Source organism: Amblyomma mixtum, chromosome 8 (assembly GCF_055824585.1).
Source record: "Amblyomma mixtum isolate Tamu chromosome 8, ASM5582458v1, whole genome shotgun sequence".
Lineage (NCBI taxonomy): Eukaryota > Metazoa > Arthropoda > Arachnida > Ixodida > Ixodidae > Amblyomma > Amblyomma mixtum.
Window position 1 is genome coordinate 7,933,922 of NC_143019.1, and position 13,125 is coordinate 7,947,046.

Genomic DNA, 13,125 nt, shown 5'->3' on the forward strand with positions numbered 1-13,125 from the left:
CATCTGAAACAAGAAATCTTATCACACCACCCTCAACGGGGCAGGACGAACAATTGCGTCACAATTTTAATACGAAAATTGGTTTTTGGGGAAAAGTAATGGCACAGTTACTCTATCGCATCTTAGCGCACACCTCAAGCGCGCTTTAAGGGCACAGGTAGTATATGAAGGCATACAATTCAAGTTGCATATATCAACGGTTTGCATCCCTGTCACAAGATAGCATGCGACTTGACTAGCACATGTAGACTACATGAAACGAGGAATCGCCCCGAGCGCAGTACGACAAACGGTTGCTCGCAATTTTCGTACCGATGTAGACGGGAAAACTGGGGCCATGTTGATGTCGGCCAGTGGGGGATTTATATAGATGAGCGAACATGTATAAGGATACAGTGGCCGCAACTGGCAAATGATAGGGTTACTTGGAGAGACATGGGAGAGGCCTTTGCCCTGCAGTGAGTGTAGTCAGGCTGGTGATGATGATGATGACATGTATAAGATAGTCTGCATAGGCGGTGCTTGGCTTGTTTTGTGCAATCTACGGCCGCTTGATGACGTCGTCCTATTTTTCTTCCCGCCGCTGGGATTTTCTGTGCCACCTGCGAATACATACGCACACTAACATACTAAAAAAACTAACACACATCGCGGCTTGTCTCGCAATGGGGCTAGTGAGGCTTTCGCCTGAAAAAAAAAAAGAACTTCGAATTAAAAAGGTCATTTTGCAAGCGCCAAGCTCGCACGCATTGTCATTCGCTCAAGCGGAAGGCAGCACACGTCAAAAGAGGGCGCACTTCTCTTTCACGCGGTTCATCTCAGAGCCGACCTGGCACCGGAAGGCATCGAAAAATGATTCCGAGTTCGCAACAGCAGCGTTGCACTCCTCGGAATGCACATCATTTCCGTCGCGCCGGCAGGTCACGTGACAAGCAGTGAGGTAGAAGACCTGATACTTTGAGAAGTGCTCCATGCCCTTGATGGGGATCACACGGTCGACACCACGGAGGCTGTCGGCAAGAAGCTCCATGGCCACCGCCGCGGGAAACCAGCGTCGCTCCTCTTCGGTTCCACAGCGCCTGCTCTGTTGAATCTCGCCGTGAAAGTCGAGTGGCGAAGAATCCGACCGCACACTCACACCGTAGGCCAGCGAGCGAACCAGCTGAGCGGCCATGAGAAAGCCGAGGCCACCGAGCGCCATGACCTTGGTGCCGCCCATGTAGAAGAGCGGTGGCACGAGCGACGCCGGCGACACGACCAACGAGTGGGTCAGTGGCTCGTAGTAGACGAAGGTGTCCGCCAGGGTCCTGCGCATCACCGCGGGAAGCTGGTAACGCAGGGTTACGTTCAAAGATCGAAGCGACTCCCGAGTAGCGAGCCAGGTTCGGAAGAACACAGTCCCAATTTTGGGGCTGGCCTCGAACAGTTCGGACAGTTCCTTCGTGTCCTGGAGAACGCCTGCAGCGCCGAAGCTAAGCCCGACACTTCTGATGTGCTCGGCGGCACTAAGCTTCGCTCTACGACTCAGTGTCGCCGACGAATCAATCTTCGCAACCACCAGGTTCTTGATGTCGTGAAACTGGCCCACAACGTTGGCGCGTTCGTCGTCTTTGATCCGCTTGTCCGCGTCGGCGTTCAACAGGACGCCGTGGGTGGCCTCGACCTCCAGGGCGCACAGCAACGCGTGCGCAACGGGAGCCGCCCTGAAACCCGGCAGAGCCCTGATAAGTCCCGTGCAAGCGAGGAAGCAAGCGTACTGGCTGATCAGCCAAAGAAGCGCTTCACTTAGAACTCCATTCCTGGAGTCAAAAGCTCGAACGAGGGCGTCAAGGAGGCTTTGGTGAGTTGCGACAACCCGGTCGGTCTCGTTTATGGCCGGAGTTACATCGAACGCCTTGCGGAAGGACGGCAGCCAACCCTCAGTTGACGATAGCCGCGGTAAATTGTTGACGGATACGATCACCGGTTCTTCATGACTGGCGTCGGTGGCATCCAGGAAGTCAGGCAACACGCTCATAACTACGTCACGAATCTCCTCCTTGGTGTAATTGAAGTGCACCCCGGTGACTGCAGGCATGTTTTGCCAGGCTAGATCGTAAAGGCCGTGTTCGACGACCGCCTTCTGGAGAGCGAGCACCACTTCCAACAAGTCTGAGGGGAATATATAAATGAAGCGCTCCCCGGTTTCTGTCTCTGGCAGCAACGCCACGTTGAACAGAATGGGCAAGTGCCAGTTGACAGCGAGGCCGACCAGTTTGTCGAGTGTATCCGTCGCCTTGACCTCGTTCGAGTCGAAGAACTGGCGTAACGCGAGCAGGCTGTCCGTTGAGTCCTCCTGCGAGCGGTCCACGCAGCGGTTTATCATCTTCATAGCGCTCGCGGCTTCTGGCACGAGAGGCTCTTGCAGTGACCTCTGCAGCAGCTCCCTCGAGTAAGCGTATTCGACATCCATCAGCACACTCACCGAGGCCTCGTCCTTGGTCCTCCACGCCGAGCACACGTAGGCAGCGAAGTCGTCGCAGGGCTTGAAGCGCGGGTTCAGACGGCTGGCCACGTCGTAGGCGTGCTTCAGGCAGTCCTCGGAGTCGCAGACGGTTCCGTCGCTAATGCTGATGTCACCGCGCAGCTTCATCTTGATGAGGAATAAGATGACTGCCCCTCCAAGGAGCAACCCAAGGGATCCGAAAATGATGGGCCTTGTCGCGTCCCTTTTTTTAGCAGGAGGTCGTGGACTGAAGTCTTGCGAAGCCTGCGCCAAGACATGCGGTCATAACTGGTCGGAGAATGCAAGCAATAGTGCCAGCAGCGGTCACCACAAGTCATCCCTTTTTTAGTTTATGGTCAATTATAAGCACCTGTACAGCCCCTATACACGTGGCCTTATATTGTCATGTGGATGAGGTGATAGGCATGGATGATGTCGTTGCATACTTTGCCAGGACCACGAGTGCTCACTCATCTCGCGGTAGGTAACCTTGGTCAACCTATGGGTTCACTCAGAGTCGCGTTGGCCCGGGCTCATGCACTGCACGGGAACAGCAGCTCATGAACTCACTCATTAAGGTTCACGACTAATTTGGACCAACTCCGAGTCACTACTCAGCCGAGGTCAGCCATTCGTTACAACTAACTTAAGCTCACGGCCCATCTGGGCTCGCCCATCCCGACTCAGGACTCATCTGGACTCGTTTAGGCTCCCTCTCTAATTTTGACTTACGACTTAAATGGACTGATTCATTTCGACCCCCGACTCATTTCGACTCAACTTCTTTGGGCTGACTCCCTCCTTTTGACTTTGGACTTATCTGGACGCACCCATGTCGACTCACACCAGCCGCGGTGGCTCAGTGGTTAAGGCTCTCGTCTACCGAGCCGGAGTACCCGGGTTCTAACCCGACCCCGGTGGTCGATTTCGATGAAGGCGAAATTCTAGAGCCCCGTGTACTGTGTGATGTCAGTGCACGTTAGAGAACCCCAGGGGGTCGAAATTTCCGGAGCCCATCCCTACAGCGTCCCTCATAGCCTTAGTCGCTTTAGGACTTTAAACCCGATAAACCAAACAAGCCAAACAATGTAGGCTCACGATTCGTCTGGACTCTATCATTTTGACTAATGACAAATATAGGATAGCTAACTAATTTCAAGTTCGTGGGCCTAAGGATTCAACCCAGCTCTTTGTTGGGCTGCTACCTTGTGTTCACTTAGAAAAAAAACTCGGCGGCGGCGGCAATGCGGCTGCTATCCGTTTCTAAGTCCACGGAGCCACGGTGGTCGTCACAAAATCGTGAATTTCTTGATATCGAGAGAGGCTTGTGTGCTCAACTCAATAGAAACTTACGTTTCTGACGAAAAGTCGAATTAGCCCAAAGCTATGACTTCCGTAGAATTTAAAAGGTTTAGGCAAAATTGAGGATTCAGTAAAAGAAAAGTGCAGTGTCTGCTGCAGCTGCAGTGCCGTAACAGTGAAAACTTCATGGCGTCGACGTCGACATCGCTATCACTGTGAAGCCTTCACCAGCCAACTGTGGCAAATGACGCGAATAGGAACTTCCTGCTCTCCATCTTCCACCTGCTATAACACCGGTTAGAATGAAACACCGGCTATAAAGAAACACTGGCTGCAATGAAACACTGCCAGTCATGAAACACTGGCTATAATGAAATGCCGGTGATATCAATTTGGTAAGGACACCTAAGTGACAGGTAATAGTGATGGAGTTCTAGCAGTGATAGTGGCCTAGAAAAGTTACAAGTAGAGGTAGTGGTTGCAATGGCCCATTTGACCTCCTGGCTGCAAAACGATAGTACACGGCAAGAGAAGGTAGTGAGGATTCTCCACGCATTTCTTCCGCATCGATCCAAATGATCACCCCCTCAGTTATTCTTAAGGATTAACATACGTCAAAGGGATACTTAATTTCTCGTCACTTTCCGCGTCTGAGTCAGCAAATCAATCGTCCATGGCATGCACATCCATATGACCCTTGGTGGCATAGGAATGGAAGGTCGGGGGGGGGGGGGGGGGGGGCGTTTGTACGAGTGGTATACAGGGGCACGAAGTGAACGTGTTGTGGTGTGTACGACGGTAAAGTGCGTTGGAGAAGTGGGCTGATGCTAGACACTGATAACTTGCAAAAAAAATAAAAATTATCTGTGGTACAATTACTGGCGAACGTGGTTAGAGAGCGAAAGCTGTGGTGTATCGGGCAACTATAAGCGGCTTGGCGTCTGTAACGTTGAGTGCGTTCCGGACACTGGATAGGCAGCGCACCCACGCTGCCACCCTCGCAGGTAGCAGTTGCGAGTTTGCTCACCCAATGGACGCTGCGGCCTATTGCAGCAGTGCCGCGTGTCTGCCACAACGTCCTCAGCGCTAACGCATGCAGCCCACACCTATATCTCTTCACCCCACGTGCCTTTAAGCGCGAGATTCAGGCGTCCACTGACCCAGGGATCCAGTTACGCGCACTTCCTTTCCTAAAAGTCATCGGAGTGTAAAACGTTGACAACGCCAACGCCAATGAACACAATGGACGCCAACGGCCTATGTCTTCAGTGCCGAGTTTCTGCCACAATGTCATCAATGCCAACGCATGCAGCGCACATCTGCCACGTAGCTTAAAGCACGACTGAGGTGCCCACTGTTCCGAGGGCAGTTATGCGCCTTTCCTTTGCTCTTCAAGCTCCCTCTCCATTGTTTCGTAGCTTAAAGCGTGACTACGGTGTCCACTGTCCCAGGGGGCCAATTATGCGCCTTTCTTTGTTTTGGAAGCTCATTTGAAGGTAAAAGCTGGTCGTACGGTGAAGGCTGCTAGGTACCGTAGCGAAGCGTTTGCTTCAAAAAAGTAGCTACGTGTCTGTCATACAAGGGTCCAGTGATAAGTGTCATGGGGAAGACCCATAACTACAGCGCAGACGACAGGACAGAGATGTCCTGTCGTCTGCGCTGTAGTTATGGATCATCAAAAACACCAACTCGCCCAACAAATGCTTTTATGGGGAAGACCCTTCGTGACATAGGCAATAAAGAAAAAAACCTTTCATCGCATACGTGTTGAGTGCCCGCCTGGTACGCAGAAATCCTATTTCGAGCCCCAATGCCAGCGAATTTTTTTTTTTGATTAAGGTCACGTGAGAGGTACCACTTGCTCTGGACAGACTGTGCGGACATCAATTGCGGATAACATCTGATGACGGCTTTTCCTTCGCATGAGACATATAAACCTTTCGTATTAATAACCACGCTGAATCGCCAGTCATTTTTTCTCCGCCTGTTTGCCAGCCTCATGCTTGTCGTGAAAAATGAAAATGAAAATTCTTTTTTTTTTCAGGAAAAGGAATAACGCAGTAACTGTCTCGCATATCTCGGTGGGCACCCGAAGCGCGTCCCAAGGGAACGGATCAAGGGGGGAGCAAAAGAAGACAGGAATAGGGGTCATAGTGGAGGTCTCCGGAAAATTTCGAAGCCCTGGGGATCTTTAACGTGTGCTGACATCGCACAGCACACGGGAGCCTTTTGAGCTTCGCCTCCATCGAAACGCGGCCGCCGCGTTCGGTTTCGAACCCAGGTACTCCGGCTTAGTAGACGAGCGCTTTAACCACTGAGCCACCGTGACCGGTGTCAGTCGTGGTAAAACACTGTTCTTTGTCTATCGCGTAATCTCGTTTCTTGGTTTCTTACGAGAAGGATTCCTTTGGTCGAAGGGCACCGAAGAGACAGAGCATTCATACTTGGCGGTTACATTTAAACCACCCTGGTCTGAGTCAGCCTATCCGCTAAGATTATTCTCTCAAGGTCATGTCAACGACTGCGGGTAGAGCTGTTCGGTCAGGCCGTTTTAGTCGAGGAAGACGCTAGGTTGATCAGCCCGAAAGCTTATTTGGAACAAGCGAACATATAATATACTCGCACATCGCATCTCACCTTGACCACAACCGTTTCTTCTTTCCCAATCAGCATGGTTTCAGGGCAGGTTTTTCGTGCGAAACTCAGCTGTTCGAACTTACAACTGATCTCCACTTAAATCTAGACTCTGCCTTCCAAACCGATATAATTTATTTAGATTTCGCCAAGGCATTCGATCGCGTCCCTCACCAGCGTCTCTTTTCCAAACTCTCAGCTCTGTCACTTGACCCGCTTGTCTTATCCTGGATCCACTGTTTCTTAACCGACCGCTTGCAATTCACCGTCATCGCCAGTCATGCATCTCAAACTACTAGAGTAATCTCCGGGGTTCCCCAAGGATCGGTTCTTGCTCCATTACTCTTTTTAATCTTCATCAGCGATTTGCCATCTGGTATTTTATCATCTGTCCGTCTCTTTGCGGACGACTGCGTCATTTATCGCCGCATCAACAATAGCAGTGATCAGGAATTATTACAGGATGACCTAAGCCGAATTCAGAAGTGGTGTTCCGACTGGCTAATGCAGCTCAACGTTTCTAAATGTAAGTTCATGCACATCTCACGTAAACGTTCGATTCTTCATTTTTCGTACTCCCTGAACTCCATAGCGCTGTCTCAAACTAGTTCATACCGGTACCTCGGCATCGAGATAACAACCAACCTAACCTGGGCTAATCACATCACGAAACTATGTGCTAGTGCCTCCAGATCACTCGGATTCATCAGGCGATCACTTTCCATGTCCACCGCAGCCACCAGACAACTAGCATATGAAACGTACATCCGAACTAAACTAGAATACGCCTCAACAATATGGAATCCTCACCAAGCCTACTTAATAGATTCACTCGAAGCCATCCAGAATCGGGCAGCACGCTTCATCACCTCACAGTATAAATCTCAGCTCAGCATCACAGCGTTGAAATCATCTCTCGGCATCAAGTCCTTTCGCAGGAAAACTTCAATTCTTTGTCTTTTTCACAAACTGTACTTTAACTTTCCAGCACTTCGAGAAAACCTTCTACGAGCTCCGCTACGATCATCTCGTCGTTTATTTAACTCCTTAAGCATACAGCGTTTGCACGGCTCCACCAATTATTTCAATAAATCTTTCCTTCCCAGTGCGATAGAAAGCTGGAATAACCTCCCCGAACACATTGTCATTGAGACTAACCCTTCCAGATTAAGACAGCTCCTAATCGACCATCTCAACGACAAATAATTTTTTCCTGCACCCTATGCCAGCTTCCAAGCCCTGCAAACTGACCAGCCTGTTCTACTTCCAAAGTTCTAATTTGTTTCTGTTTATATTTCTTATTCTATATTTTATATTTTCTATATTTTTCTGTATTTCCATATTCCTTCTATATTTATATATTCATGTATGACTGTTGAACACCCCTGTACCACCCCCCCCCCCTTATGTAATGTCCCTAACGGGACCCTTAAGGGTTAATAAATGATGATGATGATGATGATGAAGCATGAGGCGAGCCGTTGTATAAGAGGGATTGCAAATGAGAAATAAAATGCCATTTGCACTGGTGCCATCCTGCCTTCGAGAAGTAGGCAGGGAGCCACAACTTGGACGCCTTTGCACTGCACCGTCCTGATCGATGCTGAACGTAACTGCGGTGGCTTGACGCGCTAAAATCGAGTTGACGTAAACGCGGAGACACCGGTTTGGGCTTGCTAAGCCCAACACCTCACTCAACTTCGTTTCGTTGAATCAAAACGAGGCTATATTGTTTCTGCTGCTGCTAGTGGTGATGATGAAGATGGAGTAGTGACATGCCCTTTGAAACAGATGGGCGCCCTAGCCGATAGACTAAGTTCTACGAGAACCACTGGGAGAGGCGTCAAGGAGGGCCAGCTAGTGTACCCGGCGATGTAGCCTGGCACGTCATCTTCCCCTTTCGGAAACCCCATGCATCATCTCTGTCCGCATGCTGCGGTCCTCACTTTTTTCCCTGCGATGCATCAGCACCTAGATCTGCTCTGAGGTGAGACCTGTGCGCCCCTAGTGACGCCTCTGGCAGCTGGGAGGTGCGACGCACGCACGGGATGCTTACAATGCTCTCGAGGTCTCGTATGGTCTGCTCGCTGACGCTCAGTAGCCGGCTGCGCTCACGCAAGGGGCTGCCTCTCAGCAGGCTGCCCCTGGTGATGCTGGACCTTGAGGTTGCGGCCCCCGGTGAGCTCAGAGGGGTCGGGCTGGCGATGCTTGCAGCGCCACCGCTCGCAGGCCGCCGTGACGGCGGCTGGGTCGAGCTCCTCTTCCTCGGCTGCTCCGGGGGCGCCCCCGAGGGCGGCGGCAGGTCGGGGCTGCTCGGAGACGAGGGGACGGGAGCCGCGGGTTCATCGGTGCTTCCGCTCATCGCGCTGTTCATTCTTCTTCTGGTTCGACCACGAGCTGTGCGGCTCGCGAGCGCGTGCCGCGGATGCTTGCCACGCTGTCCGCCAGGGGATTAAAAATGTTTGATGATGATAGGTGATGCTAATACTCCCACGTAGCTCACGGAGAGAGAAATAATTTAGCGGCGAAATGCTTATTAATCGACTGATGAAATCGGGCCTGTTACTGAGCATTGTGGACTGGGAAAAGAAAGGAGAAGGTGATAAGGATGACAATCTTCTAGTGCGGCTGTGTGCCATTTGTTTGTGGTAGACACACATTCATTCAAATAAATTACTGATCAGGCGGAGCTTTTCCCGACAGCTCATGTGTGTCTAATACCTCCCGCGCATAAACACTGACGTCCACCCGCATCACGTACAAGGGTGCTAAATACTCGGAGTGGCCAGTCGGGGCGACCTGAACTCATGAAGCTGACACTACTGAGCGTATATTGTAGGCCTGGCCATGTCCGCAGACGTCTTGACGTGCACGGTGCGAACTGCAGCAATTACACTTTTAGATGCACATAAATTATGTTTCGGCTATCCTGGCAGGTAAAACAGTCACATGAGCACTTATGAACCAATACAGATTGTAAAGGCGGGCTCCAAGGCTCATGATTCAGTATTTATAAAAAGAAGCCACAGAACACAGCGGAGGAAGAGCACGCTTACATCGCGGCCCTCTACCTCCTCTTTTACTGCGTTATACACTTTTTTAAGCACTTGTGGCTGCCTGTGCAACAAATATGGTGCCGTTACTCATCATCATCAGCCCGGCTACGTCTGTTGCAGGGTAACGGCCTCTACCATATGTCTCCAAATAATCCTGTCCTACGTCAGCTTCTTAATCTCATCCTCCTACCTTACTTTCTGCCGCCCTCTCCTACGCTTCCCTTCCCTTAGTATCCGCACCGTTGCCCTTAAGGACCACCGATTATCCTGCCGTCGCACTACATGACCTCGTCAAGCCCATTTCTTCCTCTTGATTTCGACTAGGATGTCATTAAACCGCGTTTGTTCCCTTACCCACTCTTCCCGCTTGCGGTATATTAACGTTACACCTATCAGTTTTCTTTCCATAGCTCGCTACGTTGTCCTTAACTTGAGCTGAACCCTTCTCGTTTTCCTCCACGCTTCTGCCCCACAGGTGAGTACCGGTAGGATACAGCTGTCGTATACTTTTCTCTTGAGGGATATTGGTAAATTATCTGAGCGAACCTGCCAAATGCGCTCCACCCCATTCTTATTCTTCCAGTTATTTCGCTCGCGTGATTCGGATCTACTGCCATTACTTGTGGGATTATGGTTCATATATTGACCATTAAGGTCGTCGTCCTGAGTAAAAGCCGAATATGTGTTCTGAAGCGATATCCTCTATTCCTCCACTTTCTCTCTACCTCTAACTCGTCAATGGGCTTCCGCTTCTCTAGTTACTTCCGCTCCCTCTTCAAGACTAGGCTTAGCCGCCGCGGTGGCTCAGTGGCTATGGTGCTCGGCTGCTGGCCCGAAAGACGCGGGTTCCATCCCGGTCGCGGCGGCTGAATTTCTTTGGAGGAGAAATTCGAGGCCCGTGTACTGTGCGATGTCAGTGCACGTTAAAGAACCCCAGGTGGTCGAAATTTCCGGAGCCCTCCACTACGGCGTCTCTCATAGCCTCAGTCGCTTTGGGACTTTAAACCCCATAAACCATAACCACCAAGACTAGGCTTATTCGATACCTTAATATATCCTGTTGCTAGCTCCAGTACACGATTCCGAGGACCTACTGCACGATTCCAGGGTCAGCGCATAGTATGATGTCTATTTGAGTCTGATATTCTACAAAAATTTTTTATTGTGTGGACACTGAAAAAAATATAGTCGGGATGGAAACATTAAAGAACCGCTATGGTGGCTCGGTGATTATAGTGCTCGACTACTGACCCGAAAGACGCGGGTTAGATCCCGGCAGCGGAGGTAAAATGCTGGAGGAGCGTCTACTCTGCGATATCAGTGCACGTTAAAGTAATATAAGTAATTGGTAAATTGGTTTTTGAGGAAAGGAAATGGCGTTGCATCAGTCTCGCATATCTCGGTGGACACCTGAACCGCGCCGTAAGGGAAGGGAAGAAGGTGGGAGTGAAAGAATAAGCAGAGAAAGAGGTGCCGTAGTGGAGATCTTCGGACTAATTTCGAAAAGACCGTCACGCGCGCGCGACCTGTATATAGGTTATTATGTTAATATGTAAATAGTTTTATTACCAGTGTACCTCTCCTACTATCCCCTCACCTCTTTCATTTCACCTCTACACACTGCCTGCTATCCTTTATTTCCGTTGACCCAGCTCAGGTGCTTCCAGCAGCGATGGCAGATGCGGGGGCCAGCAACAATCTTTTTGCTTCCATTTACCATGTACAATTAGAACCACTTACTACAACTACTACTGCCACCTCGGGATCTTTAACGTGCACTGACATCGCACAGCACACGGATGCCTTTTGCGTTCCTCCTCCATCGAAACGCGGCCGCCGCAGTCGGGTTCGAACCCGGGTACTCCGGCTTGGTATATGAACGCCGTAACCACTCAGCCACCGCGGTGGGTTCTTTAAATAACCCCAGGAGGTCGAAATTTTCTGTAGCCCTCCACTACAGCGTACTTCATAGCGTGATTCTAAGGGATATACACAGGAGGGTGGGCGCTAATTTTCATTCCAAGGTTTATGGATAAGATCTTCGAAATCAATAGGCAAGTAAACAAAAGTGTTTTGTCGCCACACTTTCGTTTGCTATTTGTGTTATAGTTTATGGGGGTTTACGTCTCAAAGAGACACGCTATGAGGGACGCTGTAGTCGAGGGCTCCAGAAGATTTCGTTAAAGAAGCCCAGGTGGTCGAAATTTTCTGGAGCCCTCCCCTACAGAGTCCCTAATAGCGTGAGTATCTTTGGGACGTAAACCCCCATAAACCTTAACTCAAATAGCTATAGATGTTGCGAACTCGAAAAATCGACGCTTTCCACCCAATGAGATATATTTTTTCCAAAAAACTCTACAGCGCTTCTTGGAAAACTAGGTACAATTCCCTCGGCTCGACATATTTGCCCTTCATATACAAAAATTTCATTGAAAACAAAAATGGCCATGGGACCTCGATCACCGTTTTTATCTGAGCACACCCATATACGTATACCATGTGTTTCAAAACTGTTCCACACTTTGAAAGGGCGCGAGACATGCAATGGGGATTGTGCAGGTGGGTTCTACAGCACGGCAGACTTACGTAGCTACTACAGATAAATAATGAATTAACTAAATTTAATTGATCGACTTTTTATATTTTAGGGAGAAAGGAAGGAAAAAAGGAAGGAAGGAAGAGAGAGAGAGAGAAAGAAAGAAAGAAAGAAAGAAAGAAAGAAAGAAAGAAAGAAAGAAAGAAAGAAAGGAAGGAAGAAAGAAAGAAAGAAAGATGGAAAGAAAGGGAGAGAGATAAAGTAAGGAAGAAAGGAATAAAGAAAGAAAGGAAGAGAAAGAAAGAAAGAAAGAAAGAAAGGAAGAAAAAGAAGAAAAGGAAGGAAGAAGAAAGAAAGAAAGAAAGAAAGAGAGAGCGAGAGAAAGAAAGAAAGAAAGAAAGAAAGAAAGAAAGGAAGAAAGAAAGAGAAAGAAAGAAAGGAAGAAAGAACAAAAGAAAGAAAGAGAGAAAGAACAAAAGAAAGAAAGAAAGGAAGAAAGAAGGGAGGAAAGAAAGGACGAAAGAAAGAAAGAAGGAAAGAAAGAAAGAAAGAAAGAAAGAAGGAAAGGAAGAAAGGAAGAAAGAAAGAAGGAAAGAAAGAAAGAAATAAAGAAAGAAAGAAGGAAAGAAAGAAAGAAAGAAAGTCCAGATTCTCGGCGGGTGCGTAATATCGCTCAATAAAAAAATTCCCTAAAATGACTACAGATCCCAACCACTTTCATCAGAAAAAAAACTGCTTCAGCCTGTTTTCGAAAATACGGCGAAGCAGGCGGCGCGTTCAACCATTTCACTCCGTCGTCATCTTAAGACATGAAACACACACAGGGAACACGGAAGCCATTGCTTACACAGGATGGCCATATGTCGTGTTTGTGTGACCCACCGGGCCAGGGACACTGCGCCGCATACAAAGGTTGACAATAGATAAAACTTACCCTAGCTCTCCAGCTTACCTTCGGCAAAATGCTCTGGTCCAGTATTTCGAAAGCCTATTAGATTGTGCAGGGCTCACTGCAGGGCTCTTGCTCTAGTCTGCTCAGTGGCTTCTTCATTTTTGTGCGTATCACAAGTACTCGAGGGCAACTTAATGATTTTTGGTCTCAGGTAACAGCA

General features: G+C 49.3%; 1 protein-coding gene across 1 annotated transcript; it reads right to left on the reverse strand.

The window, feature by feature from the left end:
• Positions 1-781: 781 nt before the first annotated feature.
• On the reverse strand, positions 782-2,632 carry LOC149331249 (endothelin-converting enzyme 1-like). Its single transcript, XM_089555913.1, has one exon. The coding sequence runs from the start codon at positions 2,630-2,632 to the stop codon at positions 782-784; it is 1,851 nt and encodes a 616-aa protein (XP_089412039.1).
• Positions 2,633-13,125: the final 10,493 nt, after the last annotated feature.

Excerpts from the sequence above, each read along its gene's own strand:
- LOC149331249 (XM_089555913.1), bottom strand. The coding sequence starts at position 2,632 with ATGAAGCTGCGCGGTGACATCAGCATTAGCGACGGAACCGTCTGCGAC.